The sequence below is a fragment of the Gordionus sp. m RMFG-2023 genome, chromosome 3 (assembly GCF_954871325.1).
Source record: "Gordionus sp. m RMFG-2023 chromosome 3, tfGorSpeb1-WG-v2, whole genome shotgun sequence".
Lineage (NCBI taxonomy): Eukaryota > Metazoa > Nematomorpha > Gordioida > Chordodea > Parachordodidae > Gordionus > Gordionus sp. m RMFG-2023.
The window spans coordinates 32817632-32845160 of NC_088777.1; the positions used below are offsets into that span (position 1 = coordinate 32817632).

The 27529-nt window shown below is 26.3% G+C and overlaps 1 protein-coding gene across 4 annotated transcripts; it reads right to left on the reverse strand.

The window, feature by feature from the left end:
* LOC135927541 (sorting nexin-2-like) lies at positions 1 to 27529 on the reverse strand. 4 transcript variants are annotated; one of them, XM_065463588.1, is made up of 12 exons: positions 27384 to 27529; positions 27266 to 27341; positions 27042 to 27223; positions 26642 to 26806; positions 8953 to 9106; positions 8654 to 8735; positions 6061 to 6277; positions 4719 to 4812; positions 3138 to 3310; positions 1105 to 1353; positions 402 to 554; positions 1 to 235 (listed from the first exon to the last, which is right to left on the reverse strand). In XM_065463588.1, the coding sequence occupies exons 1-12, from the start codon at positions 27441 to 27443 to the stop codon at positions 176 to 178; spliced, it is 1665 nt and encodes a 554-aa protein (XP_065319660.1). In that variant the 5' UTR covers positions 27444 to 27529; the 3' UTR covers positions 1 to 175. The 4 variants fall into 4 exon arrangements, with proteins under 4 accessions (XP_065319660.1, XP_065319659.1, XP_065319662.1 ...); XM_065463587.1 differs by having other exon boundaries at positions 27033 to 27223; XM_065463590.1 differs by lacking the exon at positions 26642 to 26806 and having other exon boundaries at positions 3 to 235; positions 27384 to 27528.

Below are 27529 nucleotides of genomic sequence, written 5' to 3' on the forward strand. Positions count from 1 at the left end.
TTGTGCCAATTGTATATTAATATATATAATAATTCGAGTTAAAAGTATACTATAAAATGAATTGCGCGATAATTTTTGTTTGATAAATAATATAAAACATTTTCCTTAATGTGCAATATATATTAATTTCCATCGCGTAAATTTTATTTTAAATAAAAATCTTGGATTCAATTGATTAAGTGTTAATAGCGATGACTTTTGCTTCTGGCAAAAATGCTTCCCAACATTTAACGATCTATTATAATAAATTATAAATCATTCACATATATTATAATTATAAACAAATTAAAATAAAACTTTGATTGCACATAGAAAAATAAAAAAAAGAAAGAATTTAGATGAGAAAGAATCAAAGGAGCAATATGATAAATGGGAAAAAAAAAATTGGAAAAAAAAATTACTTGTTGCTGAGCCTTTAACAGGTTTTGCAAATACAAAATAAAGGTATCCTTAAATTCTTTTATCCTTTCCTTCTCGAATCTGCACACCTCTTTTTTGATATTTTCTGAGATTAGTTCAAAATCCTTTTGAGCAACATTGAGCTTATCTTCCCACTTTTATATAAAATGAAATTAGAATTTAAAAAAATTCATTAAATTTTATTGCTTGAAATATACGGATAGGTTTTAATAATTTTGCGATTAAACTACGAATATATATTGTCACCTGAGAATTAGATTATTCCATTTTCACTTTTTGTAATTTTACAGGTGAATAATTTTAAAAATTAATCTTCTATTGTTTTCAATATATTAACCTTATATTGGTTATAATTTAAATTATTTTATAAATATTTCAAATTTTTTATGTAAAAAATCGAGATGAAATACATTTTAACATGACATAATAACATAAATTGCAAATATCGATATTTTATTTATAAAATTAAATTTAAAGTTGATATATAATATTAGAGGCGTATTAGATCAAATGTATCACAATACAAAAATTAGTTTAGTTTCTTTAACAATTTCACAATTAATAATCACTATTTTAAAATGGCAGTCTATTTTATTTTTTTTGAGGGATGTTTAATGTTCAGTGTGAAATACTATCATAAAACATTAATTAAGCGCTTAAAATTTTATTCTATTTAAACCATACTTCTTTATGTTCAGTTCTCAATCTTCCTCCATTTTCCCCACTGCCGTTATTTCCCAATGAGTGTATTTCTTTCTCCTTTTTATCTACTTGGAATCGACAATTGCTCACCTTCTGGGCTGATCTGACCCGGGTTTCAAAAGCCCTTTTAACAATTCCCACTAAATGGCAATAATCGTTGAGCGTTTCTGCCAGCGTAAAGTAATCATTGTGGGCTAAGCCTACCATTAGATCGGTTGTATCCGTGGAAAACTTTAGTTTAAAAAAGATAAATTGATTGTAGTATACAGAATTTTAAGTTTTAACCCAATTATTTTTCTTTGCTTGTTTTTTTTCAAATGAAACATTTAATAAACAATGCCACCAACATCCTATTTTTTTAAATTATAAAAAACTTAGTTTTTTTAAACATGCAAAAATATTATAAAATATATAGGTAAGAGTTAATAAACAATGATAATTATTTTTAAAAATTAGCAATGATTCTTTTTTAAATGATAAATATATCAGTTAATTTAATATTTAATTTCTTATTCTTTTTTACTTTTTAAATTATAATATGCCATGTATCATGCACATGACAACTTTTTATTGCTGGAGAAAAAGGGAAATATTGAAATTTATGGATGTAAGTTTTGCTCAAAACCCATCTTTAAGTGGTAATAGACTAAAGGATCAAATATAAATTGTATAAGTATGATAAATGCTCGAGCAGAAAATGATATTTTACTTCTAGCAAAATGAACAACCATCTTGTTCACAAAATTCAAAACAACTAATTTAATTTCAACGAAAGAATGTTCATGAATGATAAACAGTTTGCAATAAAATATTGATATTGTAGCAATAAAAATTTAAAAAAGCAAAACAAGCTAGAAAATATTACATTTGTATGTATGAGTTGATTTGAGTAGATATTTTTTTATTAATGTTTGTTCTTTTATTATTTATTTGTAAGCACTCTCTGCCTCCTAAATGCCTTCTTCAAAGTCCAAAATCTTTAAAAAAAAATTCGATTGTTTTATAACTTTGTTTCAAAACTATCAAGAGTTAAAAAATTTTAATGAAATCGTATATTAAATTTTTAAAATTTTCTAGAATTATATTTTGGGCATTTTTTTATTTTTATCCCAAATAAAGGTTATAGTTATTTTACATATAATTTTAAAAGTTTGCGAATTGTATTTTTTAATATTTTGGACTTAGCCTAATTAAAAAAAATAAAACATGGTAGAAAGGAAAAATGAGAAAAATAAATTATATCATGCAGAGCAAGCTCTACTTCCTTAAAACACCATCATAAATAAAAGAGAACTATGAAAAACAAAACAAACTAAATAATAAGATATATTGTACTTGTAAATACTATAGAGAATATCGACTTCGATAGAAATTTGTAAAAGTAGGCCCGGCCCGTACCCGGGCCTAATATTTTTTAAGAAAATTTGGGCCGGGTTGGGTCTTAGAAATTTTTAAAATATACCTAAATTTATCAATTTTATGTGAAATTTTTTATGTAAAATAAAAATATGTGATTTTATTTATAGAAAGCAGACGCCATATAACATATATTGTTTATTTTGAGTTATTATAAAAATTAATTTCTATATTTAAATAAATTCGGGCCGGGCCAGCAAAATTTTTTTAAAAAAATTTCAGGTTCAAGCCGAACCGGGCAAAACTTTAAAAAAAAATTTAGGGCTTGGCCGGACTTGAAAAATTAGGCCTGATGCAGATCACTATTCGACATATTAATTTTAAAAAATAAAGTATTTTAGGATAAATCACATCTAAAAATATCATTTCTAAAAAATTGATTAATAATTTTATATTATTTGACGCTTACTTATCCATGGTATTTTAATAATTTTCATGGATTAGTTTAAAACGATGAATAATACATAAAACATGATATTAATGAATTTTTACATCTTTGCTTTTTTTATACTTACATTTAATCAAATTAATTTTGTGGTATCTATTGATATCATGTTCGATTAAAAAAGTGATATTGGTTTAAAAAATAAATATAAAACCTGATCAGTTTGTAAAGACGGGTTAAGATTCAAGATGTCCGAGCCAGTTATTTGTTCAAGTCTCTCCTCCACTTGAGCTAGTTGAGAAAGAGCCCGAGAGAGGGCGCTATTTTCCTCACTGTTACTGAGCATAGCTAGAGATTTGGAAAAATTGGCTGTGTTGGTTGAGAGTTCTTTATAGGAATTAAGTATGATTTGTTTAAATAATTCTCCTCTCTTCGGTTTGTTTAAATAATTCTCCTCTCTTCCTTATCTAACTCTTAATTCAAAACCCAAATCTTACTATTTTTATCTAATTACCTATTTTTTTAAAGTATGAAATGCTATTTTTGGTATCTAAATGTTGAAATATTTAATGCGAGGCGATTTTAATTTTAATTTAAATGACCTTTTTATAGAATTAGCTTCTTTTAAAAAATAAAAAGATTTAAATCATAAAAAATATTCTTTACAAATTTCTACAGTAAATTGGCAAATTTTCTTAATCAATATCCTTCAAACTTAAAAGGTATTTTACAAATAATTGAATGAGTTATATTTCAAAGGTATAAAAAGTGTGATTTTCATATTTTGGGAGTTTTTTTAAAATAATTTAAATGATTAATATCGACGAACTGATCTGGTTTAAACCTTACAAAATATTTCCAATTTAAATTAGGTATTTAAAAAAAATATTATCGAGTCGTTGTTTTTAAACCGATATTTTTTGCTTTAAAAAAATAAGTTCCCTCTTTTCAAATTTCATTTTATGGGAAAATAGAAATTTTAATTTCCTACTTTCATTGTAATAACTCTAGTATAAAATAATTAATTTCTCATCAGATTTGAAAAGCCTGGCCCGTCCAAAAGCCCGATCAGAGGTTTGGAACCAGTCTAGACAATTTATATATAAAAAATCAGGTATGGCTTCGCAAATCTAATTTTTAATAAAATTTTAAAAAGCCAGCCCGGACATTAAAATGTTGACATATTTCTTTTGAATTTCAAGCTAATATTTTCATTAATACAATTTTAAAATTGATTACAAAATGCTTATTTCTTTGTATTTTAAGAGCTGTCTAACTAAAATACGAAATCCATAAATTAGCAAATTTACAAAAAATTAAATAAGTTTATGATATGATTGAATTACAAATAACAATATCAAACACAATTGATTTACAAAATGGTTGTTATAGAAATAGATAGCCATAGAGTAGAGATATAGAGCCTTAATTAACATTGAAAAATAGATAATAAAAATGTGATGGCCGAAAAATTTATATAAAAAATTAAACTGGCTGTGTTTAAAACAACTATAACGGACTGAGTAAAAAATTTGACGGGTTGAAACGAGCCGGGCTTTGAAGACCACTATTTCCTACATAATAAATAGATTGAACTTCTTTATAAAAGTAAACTATATGGAAAATCAAATTCTATCCGTGTCGTCCAATGACTATAGTGATTAAATCATTGAACTATTATATATTCCCCTAACCCTTAAATTAAAGCTATATGTTTTACACCTGAAATAAAATCTTATGTTATAGCTGATAGCCATGAGAAAAGCCAATAATTAAAGGTCATGCCTATGTTTACCTTTCCTGTGATGTACCAAAGCGTCCACGCTGGCGTGCAATTTTCGCATTTGAGAATCCAAATTTTCGATCTGATTTTGCATATCTTCAAACCACTATTACGAAAATTTTTGATAAAATAAATTTTAAATTTCTTCATTTTTTCGTTCTTGGTTTAATTCATAATTGCTTTCTATATTTCGTTTTCAATTCTAATAAAATTAAAGTAGTGCTGTAAAGTAACATCTAAAAGTAACGTTATTTGTTAAGATTGGAAAGTAACAACGTTTATTTTTCTGAGATGAAGCATCATATGTTACTTTTAAATATAGAAAAACTTAGATATAGATAAGTGCAAAATTATGACAAAAATCCAACTGAAAGAAATTGCGGCTACCACAGGTTATTTATTATCTATATTATTGTCTATAATAACTTGTCAGATTTGAAAAGTTAACAATAAAAATGATTAAATTTTATTAAAAACAATTCTTGAGTTGAATATTATCCAAAACTAAATTATTATATATATTTTTTTTATTTAATTAAAAATTAATTTTAGCCGAATCTCAGATAAATTAAAAGATTCTTATAGATCTTACAAATTAATTTAAATTTTATTTTAATACAAACATAAGAATCAATTAAAAAATTATATCTTTACTAAATTAAAAAATGTCTTAAGATTAGGTGCTAAAAGTTCCTGTTTATCTGATCAAAATTTTGTAGAGCAATCGTTGTTAAAAATTATTAATAAAAACTTTAAATTATATATTACAATTACATTTTATTGATAACTATATTTTAGGTCATAATTATGTAATTATATAGCTTTTTATATATAATATCTGGAAAAAAAAATAGTTAACGAAGTTATATTTACAGCACTGTTAGATATAAATACTAAATAAGTAAAAGCGATCAGAAAATATTACATAATTAAAATGGTATAATTTCCTCTATTTTATCTAGATATATTAATATAACATAGCCTTGTCTTAGACTAATTTTTTAAGTCGCGCCTGATCCAACGAAATTGTGCAATAGATCCTATCCAACTTTTTTGAGTTTTAAAAATACTGTCAGATCCGATAAAAATTAGTTATGAAAAATTTAATTTACTTTCTTTTCAAGAATTGATGAAAATTTTAAGCGCTAAAGCAAAAAAATTAAAATAATTTATCAAAATTAAATAATGAAAATTTTGGCGAGGCCAATCTTTCTTTCGGATCAAAAAATTTTAAAAGTCCGACTTGAGTCTGAAGAAAATATTTGTTCAAATCCGACAGATCCAACTTTGATCGGTTCAGACAGGTCCGTCAAAACCTAAATATATAATAAGAGTAAATAAATAATACAATTACGTGGTCACTGTCTTCTCCAGATGAGCCTTTGATTATGTTGGTCAGAGCCAATTTACTAGTGATATCAGAAGCAACTCTGTTTATCATTTTCATAACTTGGTTGCTACTCAAAGATGAGGTGTTAACTGCCCTAGGTAATTCGCCTTCGGCTTGCAGAAATTCGTGAAGGCAGGGATCCTTCATGAGGCACCAATGGTTTGCCGTTCGATTTATGTATCTATTGCATATATTTTTTAAATTATGTTTATTAATGACCTCTAAAGGCTTTCATAAATATTATTATTTATGTATAAATCTTCTTATCATAACATTATAAGTCATCTATCGATGCATGAACTAATAACAAGAAGAGGACAATGGTTAACATAAAAAAGAGGACAATGGTTAACTTTAAAAGGAAGTAGAAAAAAAGTGTTAATTAAGTTAAAAATTATATATTGGAATGAAAATATCAGTTTTAAAGTATAACTATTATTTAGAAGATATATATTTTTGTTTAAAAATAAAATTTTTCAATAAAAACCCCTGGGAATCCTAAGGAAAAAAACCCGGAAAAAAGTCCCGTCAACATGGAAAACCCCGCTCATGTATGCATTTCTAATTAAAAATTTTAAAATAATAAAATTTTTATATCATTGCAAATTGAAAAAAAAGATATTAGTTGTATATACTACCATAAACAAATTATTTTATTTTCAAAAATATTAATTTTGAACATAAAATTTTAAAGAATAATATGAGCCTTAATTTTCCCTGGGGGGTCCATTATGAAAACTTGTGGAACTTCTTCCCCCAGGCCCCCCATAATGGGTCTTTGGTCCCCTTTGCCCAGCCTTAAACCGGGTTTATTTTAGAAATCATGTATTGTTCTATTTATACTATAAAACAATATATATTTATTAATAATCAACAACATATGGTTCGTGATTACCGTGAGACAAAATGTTTTAACTGTGGAAAATTTGGACATATAGCCCCAGATTGTTCCATGGAGCAAGAAAAATAAAGATGTGCGGATTGTGGCAGATTTGGTCATAAGGAAGAGTGTAATATGAGCAATACAAAAGAGGCTTTCCACAGAGAGGGATGGGTCAAAATGCTTCTAATGTGCGAACAATAGACAGGGAAAAACGGGAGAGGTTAATGGGCCTAATGTAAAAGAAACGGTGGAGCAAAATACGTATTGTTTTAGATGTAGAAAGGGGGGACATGTGGCAAGGGACTGTGGGATTGTTACTATATGATGGCAAGAATGTGCAAAACAGGTCAAGGCGGTTAGGAGTGACAGTCTATGGGAAAATAAATAAGAGGGGGTTTGAGTGTTGCGTTTAAAGTAACCTTTTTTTAAATACTACTGACAATAACTTGTTATGAAATTTTCTTCACATAAACTTCTTATATAGTCCTTCTTTCCCAGCCTCCCCACATTGTTTCATTTTGTCCATTATTATTCTTTACTTTGTTTTACTCGAATTGGTAAATTATAAATACCGTTATTATATTTTTTTCACTTGAAACTGGTCGTTAAATTGTTTGTCATTTTATCCCTCCTCCTTTACTTTGTTTTTCATGAAATTGTAAATTATAAAAAAACCTTGTTATTATATTTTATTCACTTGAAACTAGTCCACAATACTACCCAATTGTCAGTCATTATTTCTTACTATGAACTCTTTTTTCTGGCAAATATTCATTAAAATCCTTTATGCTCAACTTATTTTAGCTCCAGTATTTAATAAGAACAGTGTTTCAATTTCTTCTATTCTTATATTCCTCAGGCATTTACATCGTCTTATTATTTTTTCCAATTCTTTTTTTACACACTTTTTCTGTCGCTATAACTAACACGCGTTAACTAAAATGTTGTTTTCTTAATTCTGTGTGACCCGCGACGGGAGTTGGGTACGATGAACAAAATGCCAGCAAAATCGGGTCCACAAGTCCTACCCTCCGACAATTCCTGACCATCGAACCCCGTCGATCCCCCCTCTCCCCGATGGAGCATAGTAAATTATTAATAAAAACAAAAATTTCTGCCCAGGCTAATATTTAAAAAAATGGGATATGGATTAAAAACATTTAAAAAATATTAATAAGGGAAGATAGATGCCATTGAGTTCCTATGAAGCTAAGATAGTTGTATTGCAACACCAAATTTAGATTTTTTTCTAAGAAAGTATATTAAAAATATGACCGATCTAAAGAAAATTTATAAAAAAATTAAATAATTTAAGAAATAGGCATACGAAATAAATGGAAAAGGAAAGAATTTTTTTTTTAACATTCCAAGTCTTAGGTTAAATTATGCAAAATTTAAACTCTAGCACAGGCCCTTGCTTGGATCAAGAATTAGCAAAATATAATATTTTGTTTGATTTTAACTGACGGGGCAATATTCTTTTAAAATTATTTGGTTTTTTATTTCCAGAATTTGATGACCCCCCCCCCTCTCTTTACATATTCTCCGATGATATTTTTGTCATTTTGCATTTTTTCCTAGGGCTCGCAAGATTTTTTTTTACAATTACCAAATAATTAATCTAAAAACCAGCCAATTAAATTTAGTAATTAAATTATAAACAATGTTTTTCACCTTTCAAGTGCGGCTCTTCTCCTTTCAGCAAAATCTGCGGAAAAGGTGTCATCTTTGGAACCTATCTTTAATTTAGTCATGCCTAAGAATAATGTGTATTAGATATAATTTATATTTATCACCATTTTCCATAAAAATCGTTTACTTTACTTATTCATTAAACTCCTTTTCAATTCAATTAGCCCCCCCCCCCTTCTTTTTCCCTTCACTTATTCCTCAATAATCATTTTTACCTCAGCGTTTTTTAATCTCTTCATATCTAGTATTTAGTTCACTATTTTAAAATATTATTTAAAAACCTAAGAGGCTTTTAGATGGTGGTGGTGGCACAACATAACCAAGTGGAGAGTATTTTGCTTCTAGTTTTTCGTGCAGACCCAAAAAATCACTGAATCTCCTAATAACGTGCCATTCTTCTCCTTCGTTTTGATGTACACCCGGAACATTATGAATCTTTTTTCAAGGATGTTATAAATAATAAGAAATAAATAAAGATTTTTATTTATCAAATCGCTATTATATTTCTATCTAGACTGAAATCCCGATAAAGTGATCAAATAATAGATATGATTGAAATATATATTTTTTAAATTTAAATATACCCTTCTAAGCAAAACTCTGTGCAGGAATACTATTTTAAGACTGATTCCAATACCATCGACACCAGTATACTAAGTCAATACCAAAGTATTATATTGTGGCAAAGATATAAAATTCATCTTCTCATTTTTTATTTAGTTATTATTTATAATTAGTATATAAAATTTGTAAAATAAAATAAGTTAAACCTTAAAAGATCAATTTATAATGTCTAGATCAATTTTTTAAAAATCATTTAATTGTTATATAAAGGCTAAAAAAAAATTTTTGCATCTATAACTTAACTATGATAGTTAATTATCATTTTTGAATATCGACTTCTGGTATCAGTTAAAATTAAAAGAATAGAATACCCAGGGATTTAAAAATTAAATATTTGTATTAGTATTTATTTTAATAATTTAGAGAGTATTTGTATTTTAAATACTAAAAAATAGATGTACCAAGATCGTGCCAGTCCAGGCTCGGATCTTCCTTCCTGGTTCTTTTAAATTAACCGGATCTTGACTGGCTTTTTTAAACGATATATTAACACATCAATTATTTAAAAAATGAAGATTTATAAATTAAAATAATTTTTTTAACATTATTTTGTTTATGAATATTTATTTTTTTCTCTTTAGCTTTCACCTTTTCTGGTGGTTAGCTCCTTCAACATCTCTCTCCACTTTATGTTATTCATATAATCTCTTTTATCTAATTTATATTTCTTTATATTGGCTCTAACTTTATGGCCCCATTGAAGTTTTGGCCTTCCTCTTTTGCGTTTGCCCATCACTTCCAAACTCTCAAATATATTTCCTATGTAGTTCATAGGCCTTCTCATTGTATGCCCATACCACCTAAGTCTGTTTACCATTAACTTAGTCTTAATGGGCACTACCTTTAAACTACTTAGTATTCTTGTACTGCGCACTTTATCCTTTCTTGTTACCCCAGCAATCATCCTCAGCATTCTCATCTCCATAGTTTGTAGATTTCTCTCGTCTGATTCTTTGGTTGGCCATGTTTCCGAACTATATAGAATAGTTGGTTGTACTATGGAATTGTAAATTTTTCCCTTTAATTTGTGTGGGATTCTTTTGTCAAATAGCACTCCAGATAAAGATCTCCACTTTAACCACCCATGATTAATTTACTCTTGATCTCTTTTTCTATTGTGCCGTTTGTTTGTATAGTGGAGCCCAAATATTTGCAGCTTTCAATTGCCGATATCTGCCATTCATTTATATCAATACTCCCTGTTTCATCTCCTCCTATCACCATATACTCCGTCTTTTCTCTACTAACTTTTAGTCCGTGCTTTTCTAGGATATTTATCCAACTCACTAATCTTTCTTTCATTTCATCCTTGGATTCGGCAAGTATCACAATATCATCTGCAAATATCATATTCCACGGGACTGTTTGAGGTATAGACTGTGCTAATACATCTATTACTGTAATGAAGAGAAGTGGGCTGAGATCCGACCCTTGATGAACTCCTTCGGCTATTGTGAAGCCGGCTGAAGTACCTGTTGTGCTACGGACCATTGTTGTATGGCCCATATACATATCCTGTATTATTCGTATATATTTTTCGGGAACATTTTTGTGGCGTAGCGCCCACCAGATAAGTTTCCTTGGGATTCTATCGAAGGTCTTTTCTAGATCGAGAAAGACCATGTGTAGCTTTTTGTTCTTTTCCCTGTATTTTTCACTCATTTGCCCAATTGCGTGGATAGCATCGCATCAGTTGTTGATCTTCCAGGCATAAAGCCAAACTGAGTCTCTCCTATTTCGATTATGTCTCTTAATCTTTTTTCTATTATTTTTTCGTATAGTTTTAGACAGTGTGACATTAGTTTTATGCCCCTGTAATTTTGACAATTGTGTGGATCCCCTTTATTTTTGAAGATAGGAACTAGATAGCTCTGCCTCCATTTTTGAGGGATCTCTTCATTTCCCAGTATTTTATTGTACAGATTTGTGAGGAGATGTATTTCATCATCTCCTAGTGCTTTAAGGCTTTATATTGGAATATCATCTGGACCCCTAACTTTGTTGTTTTTCATATGCTTGAGGCATGTGATTATTTCTTGTTCTGTTATAGGTTGTACAAGGTTTTGACATGGGGAGTGTTCGTCTAGATGTAGTATGTGGGGATTAAAGTTGAGAAGCTTCTGAAAATATTCTTTTGATCTATTCATTATTTCTTTTTCCTTTATTATCAATTTCCCATCTTTATTTTTGATTACTTTCGGAGCTCCGTTCCCTAGATGAATATATGAAATTAATAAACAAGGTAAATAGCAACACAAAAATCAATTCTATGTGAATTAAATATTGGATATTGTCGATTAATTATATTTATTCTACTATTGAAGATATCCGAATAATTTTATATAGTTTTTATTGAATTTAATTTACATTGTATATACAAGAAGTTAATATATATATTTTTTGTAAGATCCAATACTTAATCTGTCTGAATAATTAAGGAACAGGTGAAAAAATTGGATCAGTAAATTTTTACTAAAAAATATAAATATCGTGTATTTATTATGATTTGAAATAATACTAAAACTTTTAATGTTTTTTATAATATTATAGGGGAGACTGGGATAAAGGTATTGAAAACAATGTTTAAAGGAATAACTTTTTAACACTTGATGATAAGACCTTAAATTTGGGACTTATTATATTTATATTTAATTTCCAGTTGTTAAACATTACTTTTAAAAGTAGCGCCTTACCGCTATCGCTATTTGTCAAAAAAAGTAGCGCACTAAGCGCACTACCGCTATCACTACCCATCAAAAAAAGTGGCGTGTTATTAGCTACTATTTTAAAGTAGCTTTGGATACTTTTTGAAAAAAAATTTAGAAATAAATTTGTTTTATTTTTTGCTTATAATGTAATTGTATAGTATATAATACATAAAAATCAACATTTATAAATTAAATATAGTTTGTTTTGATTATAAAAAAATTTATGTAAAAAGACTATAATTTATTTAATAAAAATAACTTTTTATGGTAATATTCATTTTTTATTTATATTTTTGAATTTTAATAATAAAATAATTTCCCAAATCTAGAGCAACGATCAGAAGGTATAAGTCTCGCCTAACTAAATAATCTCTCAACACTATCACCTGAGGGTAAGGCTGCATTTAATATTATATACTTATTTTTATTATAAGAAAATTTATCAAAAATACTCATTAGAGTATTTTTAGATTTAAAAAAAAGCGTCTAGAGGATTTTCTATTATAATAGTATCCTTTATTTCAAAAATATTATCAGTGAAAATCGTTTTTGCTGTTGTTGTAACTAAGGCATCTTTGTTAGGTATGAGACTATTTAGCTTTACCATGAGCCTATCACGTTGATCTTTAGCCTCATCGGAATTTATATAAGGCCAGTTTAGTTAAAATTGGGATATAGTTTTATATAAATCTATGATATTCCTAATATAATAAATAGTTTAAATCTTATCATAAATTTATTTGCAAGTACATCGTATGTCGGGCATCCTATTATACTTTTGAGGGCTAATGATACAATCTTCTTTTTAAAGTCTTAGGGTCTAGCGAATGGCCTGTGATTCCCAAATAAGCTCCAAAAAATTAATATAAGATCAATTTATAAATGTAAATAAGTTTCTACCTTCTGTGATGTGTCCAAATATCTACCATGGTAACATATATAGGATATCTCTGACAACTCTGCTAATAGAGCATCTTTCATTACTTCAAAGTAATCTGCTATTATCTGGTGACATAAAATTTTTGTACCTGGGGATAGAGTTTAAATTATGATGATGAATTATCAACTAAGAACATTGGCTGAGCTGTATCAATCTGTATCAATTATAAAATCGACAATGCCTTTATCAGCCAGTATTTGAGAAATATTGGCATGTGCAATATTATTAATCAATTTAGCTTGAATTGAATTTGTCTTTTTGGATGTAGTCTCCCCATATACTAAAATTATTACGATGTTTTTCTATCTATTTAAAACTTTGGCATGAATATTCTTATGGAATAAATACTAATAGAATTCAAAAATGACAATTACCTTTAGGTGTTTTTTAAAGTTATAGCTCCTAGATTTATTTGAGGATATATATTTTTTTATATTTTAAACAAATAAATTTGTAGCCACTTTTGTTTTTACATTAATTTGAAAATATTTTTAAATTTTGGAAATGAAAAATGTGTATTATTATTTAGAACATTTTCTTCCAGGATACCTTCCATTTCATTAATATCATCATTGTCTGACTCACTTACATACATCAATTTGGATATCCATTTGTGATGATATTTTAAATAATTTACACCAGATGATAATACAAATTGAAAATATAAATTTAAATCTTAAAATATTAAATCATTCATAAAAACTATAATTAATTATGATATTATATTTAAATATTAATGTTTAAAGTTACATTCATTATACTACTTAGCTACTTAAAAGGAGAGCGCTAAAAGATTTATAATTGAAAAATATTTAGTGCGCTATTAGCAGGGTTGGGCAAATTTTCAGAAAATTGTATTCGGATACAGATACTTTATAAAATTTTGTATTTAAGATACAAGATACTTTAGAAAAATTTCAATAAGATATAAGATACTTGTATCTTTTTTTAAAAAGTATCTAAGATACAAGATACTTTATAAAAAAACTTTAAATAGTCAAAATCAAAATGTATAAAGCTTTATTTTCTTATCTATAATATAAATTAATAAAAAAAATTTAAAATAAATTGTAGAAAATAACAAATTTATTATATAAGATAATGCGATAATTTTTTTAATAATGGTATAATTAGTAAATAATAATAAATCAGCATTATTTTTTAATATTATTAATTTTTCAAATAATTTATCTTTCAATCTTTGACGATTTGGTCTATTAACCATATATAGCAAAGCTAAATAATCGTTCAACGGGGGCAGAGGAGGGTAATATTGTGTAATTAATAAATATTTCTTTTATATATTTATAACTATTTAACATATTTATACTGCGCCTGTCATCTTTCATATAATTTAGGACCTCTAATTCAATATCATTTATTGAATTATTAGAATTGGATGTGATACTTTTAAAACAAAAGTAATCATCATCTTCATCAATTGAAGATTTTTTTGACGTATTAATTTCAATTAGTGATCTGCATCGGGCCTAATTTTTCAAGACCGGCTCAAAATTTTTTTTAAAAAAGCCCGACCCATTTTTTTTAAAAAAATTTACCGCGACCCGGCCTGAATTTATTTAAATATAGAAATTAATTTTTATAATTACTCAAAATAAAAGACATATGTTATATGTCGTTTAATTTCGATAAATAAAATCAAATATTTTTATTTTACATAAAAAATTCAACATAAAATTGATAAATTTAGATATATTTAAAAAAAATTCCAAAGTCTGACCCGACCCGGCCCAAATTTTTTTAAAAAATATATGGCCCGGCCCGACCCGAACCCAATTATTTTAAATAGAATTTTTAAAAATAATCAAAGCTTCATGTATTAACAAATCCTGAAGGTATTTTTTTTCTTTTTCACCATTCCACCGATTTTTAAAATAGGGATGAGAAATAGTTGCCAAAAATGCGCTTTTAAAGTTATTAACAAAATCATATATATTTTTTAATATTTTATTTAAAGAATTTTCTACGGCAATAGCTAATTGTTTGCAAAAATGTAGATCAGATTTGAATTAAATTTGTAATTTTTTTTTAACGACATTTAATAATGGAGCTGATTCTCCATAATAGCAGTTGATTTCACTTTGTATTTTGTCAATCGCTATAGCCAGTGGGGACATTATATTGCAATATTCTTCTAAATATTGAATTTCAATATCTCTTAATTTTGGAAATTCTAATTTTTGACATAATTTAAAGTTCGCAGAACTATCAAACATATTATTCCATCTTGTGCAGCAAGGTGTAACTAATTGTTTTCCTAAAACTGCTTTGATAAGTTCTGCAGTTTTAGGCCTATTACTAGCATTCCATAGCTTAGTACTTTTGGCTATTGCGGGATGATGAACTTTAGAAATGTTAGAATCCTTAATAGCTTTCTCGACATCTGTTGTGGCAATAAGACTTATCGTATGGCACAGAACGAATGTGGGAATATGAAATGATAATGTATATGATTATATATGTGATTTATTATATAATTATATATTATACTTTTAGATGCTTGACAAAATTTGATGACGAGTCCGCAGAACCACTTATAGATTTGTGGCATTCTTTAAATTCTGCAGTAATTTTATTATGATCATGTTGAAGTACTTGAAAAAATTTCCCATTAAAAATACTTAATTTAAATTTATAGTTATATTTTTCGGTTGGAGAATCATCTGAAGATGAATATAAACATACTAGTTGATAACCCATCAACGTCAAGAATGACGGGAATAATAAAATCTTGAACTATTATATGAATTTTTTTTAAATACATTTTTTTATATAAAATAAATGACAAATTTTAGTGATTATTTTATTCATTTTATTAAATTTAGGGTAAAATATATGAAATTGTAATCAAAAATGTAGTGTAGATATTTATAAATTGATATTGTATGTCATTCCCAGAGTTCAAATATTGTTGTTGGATAAAATTTATATACTGGCATATTTTGGGGTGGTAATATGAGATAAATGTATTGGCAGCTAAATATAATTTTAATTTATTTGTTAAATCTAAATTATAAGTATTTAGGAATAGTGAGGGAGGTTAATTTTCTGTCATGAGAAGATATTGATAAATAGGTATTTTATACTATTTGCAAAGCTCCCATATTGTGGTTGAGAGAAAAAAAATTTTTACTACCATATTTTATAATTATAAAAATTAATAAATTTTACTTTGATTGAATGTAAATACTTACTCTAAAATAAAATTAATATGAGATAAATGTTTATTTTTCAATTGGCTAAATATAATTTAATTTGCTATTTTAAATTTAATAATATTCATTCTTATCATAATTTGAGGTGAGGTTAGGTTAGTATTATTTTTAATACAACACAATATGATCTAAATTATATAAATTAATCGAAAAATATGTTAATAGCAAATTAATAACATATATAAGAAAGATTATATTACAAAATTTAATATAGAAGGTGGCTGAGTGGGAAGAAGGTTTGCCTTTAAAACGTTAAGTCATGGGTTCAAATCCCGTGATGTAAAAAAAATTTTCTTAAAATTTAACATTAGAGATATATATAGTCTCCATCGATTTATTTAACATTAAGAAGATAGGAAAGTTGATAGAAAAAATAAAAATTAACATTAAGATGATAGGAAAGTTGATAGGAGAAATAAAAATTAACATTAAGATTATAAGAAAACGTTCATTTCTTGATTACGGTGATTATATATATAGATTATTCTATTTTCTTCTTCCATTATTTAAAAATAGACGGATATAAAACGATTCAAATAAAATATGGTAGTTCTGTTAGCAAATTGCTATATGACGACCAACGTCATATATCATAAATTATCTAAATTCTGATTAAATTTTTCATTTAAATTTTAATACTATTTAAATTTTAATACTATTTAAATTAACTAATATAAATTTTTTTTAAAGTATCTGTATCTTTTTGAATACAAAATTTGTATCTTGTATCTTAGATACAAATATCCGCGATACTGCCCAACCCTGGCTATTAGCTATCGCTACCAAGATAGCGTGCTACAGTAGTGTGCTACTTTAACAAATCTGCAAATTTCATACCTTGGTTAATCTTTTGGGAAATGTTCCTGGTCTGAAATATTTCGCCAAAAACTGTTTTTTTATCAACAAAACCATAAAAATCACTCTCTAGTTTGCTTTTAGTATAATACATTTATGTTCATGATTTAAAATTTGTATAGATGTTCCTTAATGTGGCTATAAAATAAAATTTATCAGAAGTTTATTATTTAACTAAAAGTAAGAAGATAAAGATTGGTATAATATATATCAATTGATAAAAGGGTCTAAAATGTTCCATCTGATTAAAGCTGTAAAAAGATAATTTAAATATTAACGTCTATACCAATAATAAGATATTTTTTAGCAAAAAGGAACATCAATAAGTAGTTTGTGTTATATCAAGTAAAAAAATTTTCATAAGTAAAAGGGGAAGAATAATATAAATACGTGGGCTTATTTTAACATAAACTGCTCAACGATTAAAAAACATAAAATTGTTTAAACAAGTAATTATTATTATGAACCAGAATTGAAGATGCTAAATTAATTTATTAAAATATATAGTTAATCAAAATCATTCTAAAATAACATAAATAAACTAAACGTAAAAATATAAAATCAAACTAAAAAATTATAAAAGTTTCCTTTCTTCTATTATTACATTTTCGATTTTACTATTTATACTGTTAAAATTAACATACCATCAATAATTATTTTATATAATTGTCATTTAATTTGCTTACAATTTAAACATTTCATTCATCCTTACAAATTTTAAAGACTTTTCTTTTTCAATACACGTATTCGACACCCCTTCATCTAAATCGCCTAAATCCACTTTAATGCCCACACAGGATAGATATCTATACGTGAAGACTGATTCTAAGACATTGAGTTATCTCTTTCTTTTGCGAAGACCACTACTATACTTCTTTTGTCAAATTGTCTACGACAAAGATCTCTTATAACTATAACCTTCTCTTATAAAAATACTGACCTCTATGATAATAACGGTGCTAATCTGTTGTAACGATGACAATTTCTTGTAAAGATAACGATTGCTAGTAATAAAGATCTCTTATACGATAACTACTACTTGTATCTTAACGACCTCTTATAACAATAGATTTCTTGTAACGATAACGATCTCTTGTAACGATTTTTTTTAGCTATAACGATCTCCTGTGACGAATTTCTTTTAGCTAAAACGATCTCTTGTATGGATAACGATATCTTGTAACTAAAACGACTAATTATATACTCTTTAGAACATGTGACTATAGCTACTAAAATATGCTCTTCCAGACCATTTGCCTGGATATTAATACAATTTATCTTGATTGATCTTATTCTTTGTCTTAAGGTCGATGGTCATTTAATAAATCCCCTCCCCCTTTTTTTAGAATTAGTTTTAGACCCATAGTACATAAGGTTTTGGCACCAATTTAATAAGGATTGAGGTATAGACTAAAAAAATAGAAAGAACTAAAAATAATAAACAGCATATATATAAAAATATGAATAAATAATTTTACTACCACTTTATTACATGATCAAACATAATTATAAATAATAAATTAACATAAAAGTAAAAGTAACAAATTAAAAAATAAAATAAACTATAAGTAACAAAAAAATTAAGGAGTGAAAATTCTATAACAATCTATATATATATCTTTCTTTTAAAATTAACATCTTCGAAATATACTCATTTACATAGTCTTTCTTAAAACATTTTTTAATTTTTATAAAGGTATACATTTAAATGGTATTCATTTATATATTACAACAAAAATAATTGTCATTCTGAAATGCAACCCTTATAATAAGTTTATGTTTATAATGATTTTAACGTTAAATATTTCATGAATTTTTTTATTTAATAGACAGCTCAACGCCCAATTTTATAATGTTATAAAAACATCGTTCATTTGGCAGCCATTTGCAAAGATATAGCATTCATTTTAATAAGTCTATGTGTATAACGATTTTAACGTTAATTCATTGTATTTAAGAATTTTTTTATATTTAAATCGGATATAACTATAAATTGCAAGATATAACATGAATGTAGAAAATTAAATATAACAATTATAATAATAATAAATGAAAAAGAAGTAATATAAAATTTTCCTGATCACTTTATTATTAATATAATATAGGATGTGGCTTTGAAACAAAATGATTATCATTTTTTTTAAAAATTATTTAGGTTTCCAATGAATAATAAAAAGAATGTAGACCCATGCAGTTAAAAGATAATTTTAAACAGTATAGGCTAGATCAGGAATTAAAATCCCTTAGTAATTTGCAAATATTAATTATACTTATAACTAGATATAAAAACATTTTTAGACAGATTTAACTGTAATACAAATACAATTTTATTTCAAATATTTAATAAAATGCAAATATGTTTTTTTTAAAAAAAATTTCAAATATAAAGCTAAATGTTTATAAAAGTGTTAAATTTAAATACTTTGATGAATAATTTCAATATATTTTTAAAGTACCAAAATAATAAAAAAAAAATTTCTACACATAAAGGATATTTTTATAACCATTTCTAAAAATGTAATAAATTTATGGTATCAAAAAATTACAGTATTAATATAGACTGCTCAACTATTAAAAAAGTCTATTTTTTATTTAAATTGCATATAAATATAAATTTTAAGATATAAAATTTTTTAAAAGATATAATATAAAATAATTAACCATTGCTTAAAAATTCATGTATAAATGAATGTAAAAAATTCATTATATATATTAAACAATTTTTATAATAATAAATAATATATTTAAAGAAAATTTCCGCAAGATGAAGTTTTAAAAATTTAATTTATATCAGAGGCCTGCATACTTGGCCCTAATTTAATTTTTTTTAATATACTCGGACAGGGTCTGCAATTTTTTTTAAAAATTATCCAGGCCGGGCCATATATTTTAAAACGAAATATTTTAAATCGCTAGTGGTGAACGAAGTTCCTTTTATTATTGGCGAACTTTGAACGTGTTCCTTTTTTATGACGAGCGTTCGAATTTAACGTTCGTTCAATTTTAAAAAACACCTTTTATTTTTATTTATTTGAAAAATTTAATATTAATCCGAATTTTTTAAGAAAAAAGTCTTATATTTTATAATCAACTGTTTTTCCTTTTTATTACAATTTTTTTTAACACACCATTATTATAGTTTATTAATTTGAATATTATTGTATATATTTTAATTTAGTAGATTAGCATAAGCATGGATATTATTATTTCATCATCATTATCTGACTATGAAAATTCTAAACATATGAATTAACATTACCATGGCCCAAATATGATAAATATTTTACAATAACATCCTATATTGAAGGAACTAATTCAATACTTATCAAATGTAAAATGAGCCCAAAAAGTATTATATTTTTCAAAATCTTACAGTTCCAATTTAAAACGACATTTGATTGTAATATTAATTATTCTATGTAATATAACTAAGTAAAATCATTATATTTGAAAAAATGCAGTTGGGCTATTTGACCCCAACAATAACTGTAGTTATTTTAAAATTAAAAAAAAAATTGGCCTCAAATATGGTCAATCATTGATAGACGCAGTATTAAATGGGATTAATAAAAAGTATTAAACCTATCATTATCAAATGAATTTCATATATTTTATTTTTTTAAAGATTTGAAAATATATATGAAGATCAATATGTTCTTTCTGCAATTATACATCCAATATTCAAGCTTCAATGGCCATGGATAAAACTTCCACAGAACGAACATATAAAAAATAAACTTATAGCGTTATTGAAAAATGAATTGAAAACCCTAGAAATGATAATGCAAAAACTGTTAATTTCGAGATATCTTTTTTTTTGACGAGGAAGTAGAGGATGGATTGGAGGAGAATAACTTATCTCAATTTTTTGAAGCAAAGAACAAAACAATAAATGTTTTTAATAAATTCCCCACGTTAAAGGAGTTGTTTATTAAGTATAATACCGCAATCCCGTCATCTGCCCCTGTAGAGCGCGTTATCTAATGCCGTATTAACTGCCAAGCGTTCCTGTCTATCAGATGAAAATTTTGAAAAATAATTGTTATTAAAAAATTAATAAGAAAAATTTTTTATAAATAAAAATATCTTTTTATTCGCTATATTATATTGTATTTATAATTATATTATCAAAATAAAACTATATTATTTTTTAACTTGGCTGATATATTGTGTTAAAAAATATAAGACATTTATTTATATTAGATTAAATTTAAAAAAAATTTATCATAAAATTTTGAACGAACGTGAACGCGTTCCCTTTTTTTGAAAATGAACTTGGACGTGAACGCGTTCGATTTTTGTCAATGAACGTTGAACGAGTTCGATTTTTTTAGAAATGTTTACAGCACTAATAAATTGTAATTATTCTGTGTTAGAAATATGGAATAAGAGAAATAAAAACTATGATAAAATAAATTCAAAAAAATGTAAAAGGATAGCATTAAAAAACACCCTGAATTTTCTGGCGTGACGGGCGTGATTAAAATATTGTCTTTGTTAGAGGTGTGTGGGTTGGGCCAATTTTTTTTAGTAAATAAGCATGAAAGGACGTGAATTTTTTTTATTGTTACTGTGAGTGGGCCGGCCGTGAATAAAAACTTAGCCCGCCCCCACCTTTAATCCAAATTTAATAGAGTCAAACCTGTTTAATTTGGGCTCTTGATAATTTGAGAAATTCCTGAATTTGACCAAATTTTGAGTCCTAATCAATTTATATTAACTACTATTAGAAGATGCTTTGATAAATTCGGCAACTGTCTACTTTTAAAAGTGGGCATTATTTTTCGTCCATTTGTGTAAGACCTCTAAACGGGGCACTGGATATTATTAATCCCATTCATTCATTTATATTATAAAATTTTATTATGTTTTTACAATTATTCATGTCAAATAATAAAATTAATAAAGAAAACAACTATAACGAGTTTTCAAGATTTTTAAATTATCATACTTATATAAAAGATTTAATATTTCTAAACTAATTATTTACAATATTCTTTAATCCAAAGATTATAATATCAAATGCCAGGCAAATAAAACATATTATACCAAATAAGTAAACAAAAATCTTATTAAATTAATTTTTATGTTATTTGAAATAAAAATTTTTATTTTGAAAAAGCAGAATGCCCATGTTTTTTTTATTTCAATTGTGTTCTCCTTTTCTCTAATAAGTGATTAGATATAGAAAATAACCTTTCACTAGAAGCCAAAATTGACGGGGAAAATTTTACTAACTAATTTTCTCAAAAAAGAAAATGTTTCCTGCTTCCAAAACTCCAAAATATTATCATTGTTATTAATTTATGAATGATGAATCTTCTAAGTTTATCCTCACAACTTTCATTAGTAGATGTTGATGCTTCATCAGATTCATCCAGAAATTCTTTAAATGTTTCATTTAGAATATATTGTTTATGTGTGCAGGATGAATCAGAAATGTTAAATGATAGTTGGCCTTGATTTATGCAAATCATCTAATTTTATATCATTTCATATTTTTAAGATTGTTCTATATATATCAGAGACCTGCAAGTCCGGCCCTAAGCCCGGACTTTAATTTTTTTAAATTTACCCGGGCCGGGCCTGAAAATTAAAAAAAATATATCCGAGCCGGGCCGTATATTTTAAAACCAAATATTTGAAATCGCCATTTTTAGTTGTAAAAATCAAAAATAAAAAAAATGGCCGGGCCTGATTTTTTTTTAAAAAACAACCCGGTCCAGGCCGGGCTGGAAAAATTATTTTAAAAAAAACGTGCAGGGCAGAAAAAATTTCTTAAAAAAAAATCCGGGCCGGGCCGTACAAATGGTACCTCTGCAGGTCTCTGATATATATCTCCTTTTCTTCTATTAAAAACTTAAGACTTTTGAAATTCGGATCTAGAATTAAGCCTACCCTATGTAGTGGTTGAATAATAAATCTTCTCTTTAAAAGAAATGTTGTCATGTTTTTAGGTTTTGATTATTATCGTATCACCTTCAGATGGTTGACAAAAATTATTAATTTTTGTTTCTATAAATAAACTTCTTTTATTATGGAATGAGAATCTGCACTCAGATTATGCGAGCATTCTTTGATGATTGATAAATTTTTTAGTAAAGATAAATGAAAATAAACTGTACTTAAATTAAATTTATTTTTTACCAAATTCCCATTGCTGAACGAGAGTTCAAAGATCATTCATTTTCATTCAATTGATATTTTATAAGACGGGAAAAAATGTTGTTTTAAAATGCAGAAGTTTTTTTCCCCCAAAATTTTTCTTTTTTTAAAAAGAACTAAATTAAATTAGAATATATATATCATAATTATAAAATTGCAAATTTCCGTGATTCATAAGAAAGTCAATCACAACTGGCAAAAATTTTGGGAAAGCATGCCTAGTAATTTAAATTTTATTCACACTCTTACGATTATGAATTACGATTGTGATTGTCTTTTACACAAATTACAAAATTATCAACACCAATTTTATTATTATCACTAAAATACCAATACTTAAAATAAAAATAATTTTACAATATCGATTATTTTAATACAAAATAATATTAAAAATACAACGCGAACATCAATACCTAGAACACCTCCCTTATTTTTCAGAGGTACTCTTAGGCAACTACAAATATATATATACACATTAAATATATAAAAAAAACTATCATACTAAAAATAAGACAAACAATATTAGCATAATGTATATAAAACACTATTTATACAAATTTTTTTTATTTATTATTCACTTCATTTAAAGCCAACTCTGCAAAATTATCTGTACTTCTTCAGCCACCATATTATTCTTGCGCATTATGTGTCTCCTCAGTTTTTGAATATATATCTTCCTCGTGACATCAGGGAATTACCCGGATAACATAATGGGGAAGGGAATATATATGGTGGCCGGGTATGAATGAAGAAATTGATTAATTAGGAAAAAATCGTGAAATTTGTAATGCCTCTGCCAATATGCCCCGTATAGTAGTTGACCGAAAACCAAAGGACTTTGGGAGAGGATTCACTTAGATTTTTTTGAATGGGAAGGTAAAAAGTTTATTTTGATGGTGGATTCTTTTTCCAAGTGGATAGAATTTGCAGAAGTATATGGGTTAACCACGGAATTGTAATGAAATATTGTAAAAAATATTTTCAAGGTTTGGAATACTGAAAAGTATGGTATCGGATGGGGGTCCAGCCTTTATAAGCATAAGATTTAAAACTTTTTGTGTGAAATTAAATGTAGATCATATAGTTGCACCACCATATCATCCTAGTTCAAATGGACAGGCTGAGAGGATGGTGGATATAGTAAAAAATTGGTTAATAAAAACTAAAGAGAACAAAGAAGAAACGTGGGTATTGAAGTTGTATTATAATAATGCTAGAGGTAAAGATGGTAAATCACCTGCAGAAAAATTATTGGGCAGAAAAATCAATATGATTTTAAATATATTGAGACCCACAGAAAGTGTTGGGATTCAAGAAAATAATGATCAAGTGAAATATAATGTGAATCAATTAGTTTGGGTTTTAGAATGTATGGAAAAAGTAAACTGGGAAACGGGTAGAGTGATAGAAAATTTGGGAAATAATTTGTGTTCGGTAATAATAGAGAATAAGAGTGTAGAAGTGAGGCATGATCAATTAAGGAATAGAACCTGAATAAAATTTAAGAGATAGATAAATAAAAATGAGTATATATATATATTTAAGTATCTTAAATGGATCGCTTAGTCCATATGAAAGAAATAGAGCTGAATAAAATTGATATATTATGTGATAGAATTGAGTAAAAATGGGTATATATAGAAGTAAATAGTTAAAATTATTTAGGGGTAGAAAGGTTATGGATCGCTTTGTCCATAAAATTACGTATAGATTAAATTGATAGTTTAAAGTGATAAATTATTGAGGAAATATATTAACTCGTAAAATTTTAGTGGTATAGTTTGTTAATAATAAAATTGTAAAAATTAGATACGCATGTGCCGTTGTTTTTTTTTGAAACTGGAATAAATCTAAAGATTAAATGAAGTAAAATATGGGGGTCAAGTGGTATTGTATTGGAAGTTTAATAAAATATGGGGTCAAATGGTATTGTGTTGGAGATTTAAAATGTTTTTTGAGTTGAGAATGTAAAATGTAAATAGCGAAAAATAGTTGTTTGTTAAAAAAAAGAAGAAAATTAAAATGTAACACATGAGGTTGTTCATGCAATCTCTATTAAAAGTGAAAATGATAAAAGGATTAAGAGATAAAGAGGGGTAAATTAATAAAAGAAGTGAAGGGGTATATGTGAAGATTAAATGTAAATAAATTGTTGGTAATAAGGAAAAATTTTAATTTATATATGTGAAGATGAAATGTAAATAAATTGTTGGTGATAAGGAAAAATTTGTGTTTGTGTAGTTAAATTAAAATATTTTTTTCAATTAGTTAAGTATTTTTGAAAATTTGTAAATTAGTTTATATATTAAATAAAATTTTTTTTGTTTGTTTGTTTGATGAATACTCATTATTTAAAGCTTAAAAAAATACTGTTTTACAAGTTAATGCGACAGGGTTCTGGGAAAAGCATGGTTAGAACTAACTGATAAAAAATCATATGAGGTCATGTTATCAACGAAGACAAGTTGTAGACCACAATTTCAATTCTCATTGATTCTTTTATTTTTGTGGGATTGAAGGGCACAAAGCAACACATTGTCCAAACAATTAATATGCCAGATCTAATATTACAGCTCATTCTAAATATGTGATGTAAATGTGCCAGGAAATCACTCTATAAACCCAAGGAAGACTCAGGATATTCCTCCTCAAGGTGGGATGATCAAAAGATTACTCGTGTATAATAACAAAGATTTCAATGTTAGAAAGACAATGATGGGGAAGATATATATTCAAAAACTGAGGAGACCCATAATGCGCAAGAATAATATAGTGGCTGAAGAAGTACAAAAAATTTTGCAGAGTTGGCTTTAAATGAAGTGAATAATAAATAAATTTTTTTATATAAATAGTGTTTTATATACATTATGCTAATATTGTTTGTCTTATTATGCTAGTTTTTATATATATACATTTACATTTAATATATATATATATATATATTTGTAGTTACCTAAGAGTACCTCTGAAAAATAAGGAAGGTGTTCTAGGTATTGATGCATTGTATTTAATATTATTTTGTTTATTAATTTTGAAAATAGATTTTGTAAAATATTTTTTTTATTTTAAGTTTTGGTATTTTAGTAATAATAAAATTGGTGTTGATAATTTTATAATTTGTGTAAAAGACAATCACAATAGTAAAAGTACAATCACAATCGTAATTCATAATTGTAAAAGCCATGACCCATCATGTCATGCGTAATTACATGGCCCACACCCACCTATAATTTGGATATCTTTAAAAACCCAATGCATAATTATAAAAAAAATTTCTAAATTTTAAAATGATTGAATGGATGTACATTTTTTAATTCTTAAAGTTTTAGGTAATTTTTAGTGCTCTGGATTTTGTGTTCCTTTTTAAATTTATAATTTATTTTTATAATGAAATTGGTAATAAAACAAGTATATAATGAAAAAGAAATATTTCTTCACAAACCGTGGTTATTAATTTGTAGACGACATAAGCACTTATTCCTTCACCAACTTTTTGAGGTTCAACAATCCTAACTTTAATGTGAGGAATATTAGTCAAAGCTGTATTTCGTTCTATGCTATTTATAACAGGGTCATCTAATGTCATAACAAACTTTTTGACAACATCCTAAGATTTATAATTATATATAGGCTAAATTGGCATTAATTTTAAATATATAATAAGTATAATTTAATTTTTTTGCTAATTTCATTACATTTGTTAATAATTTAAAAAATATTTCTGAACAATTTACTCTATTTATAATACAAGAAAAATTTAGGTCATTCATATTTAAATGATTATTCTAAATATGCCAAAACTGGATAAAAAATAATTTAATAATAAAATATACTTTTAATACTTTAATAGAATCTTGATGACTAACCGAAGGTTGCACTTGCGCAGCATTATGAACTATAGAACTACCAGGTATTTGGTGATTAGTGTTTAAATGAAGTCCTTTATTTTTAATTATACTCACACTTTCAGCATTGGCATCATAAAATTCTATACTTTTATCTTTATCGTTCAAATTTTCTTCGCCTTGATAAGTTATTATAAATATATTGATTAGCAAAAATGTACTCAAGCTTATATCCTCCATTAAAGGTGTTTTGAATCCATCATAATTGTTAGTCAAGGGAGTATCATCTAATTTGACCTAAATTTGGATTTATGGCTATTAAAATGATAATGCTTAAACTTCTGAAACTGTAGAAATCTCTTCATTTAATTTATTAACAGAACTTTCATTTTCCATCATTGAACGTAATTTAATAAATAAACAAGTGCTTTACGTTTACGTTAACATCGATTTAAGTATTGTAAAATATGATAGGTGTCAGTTTA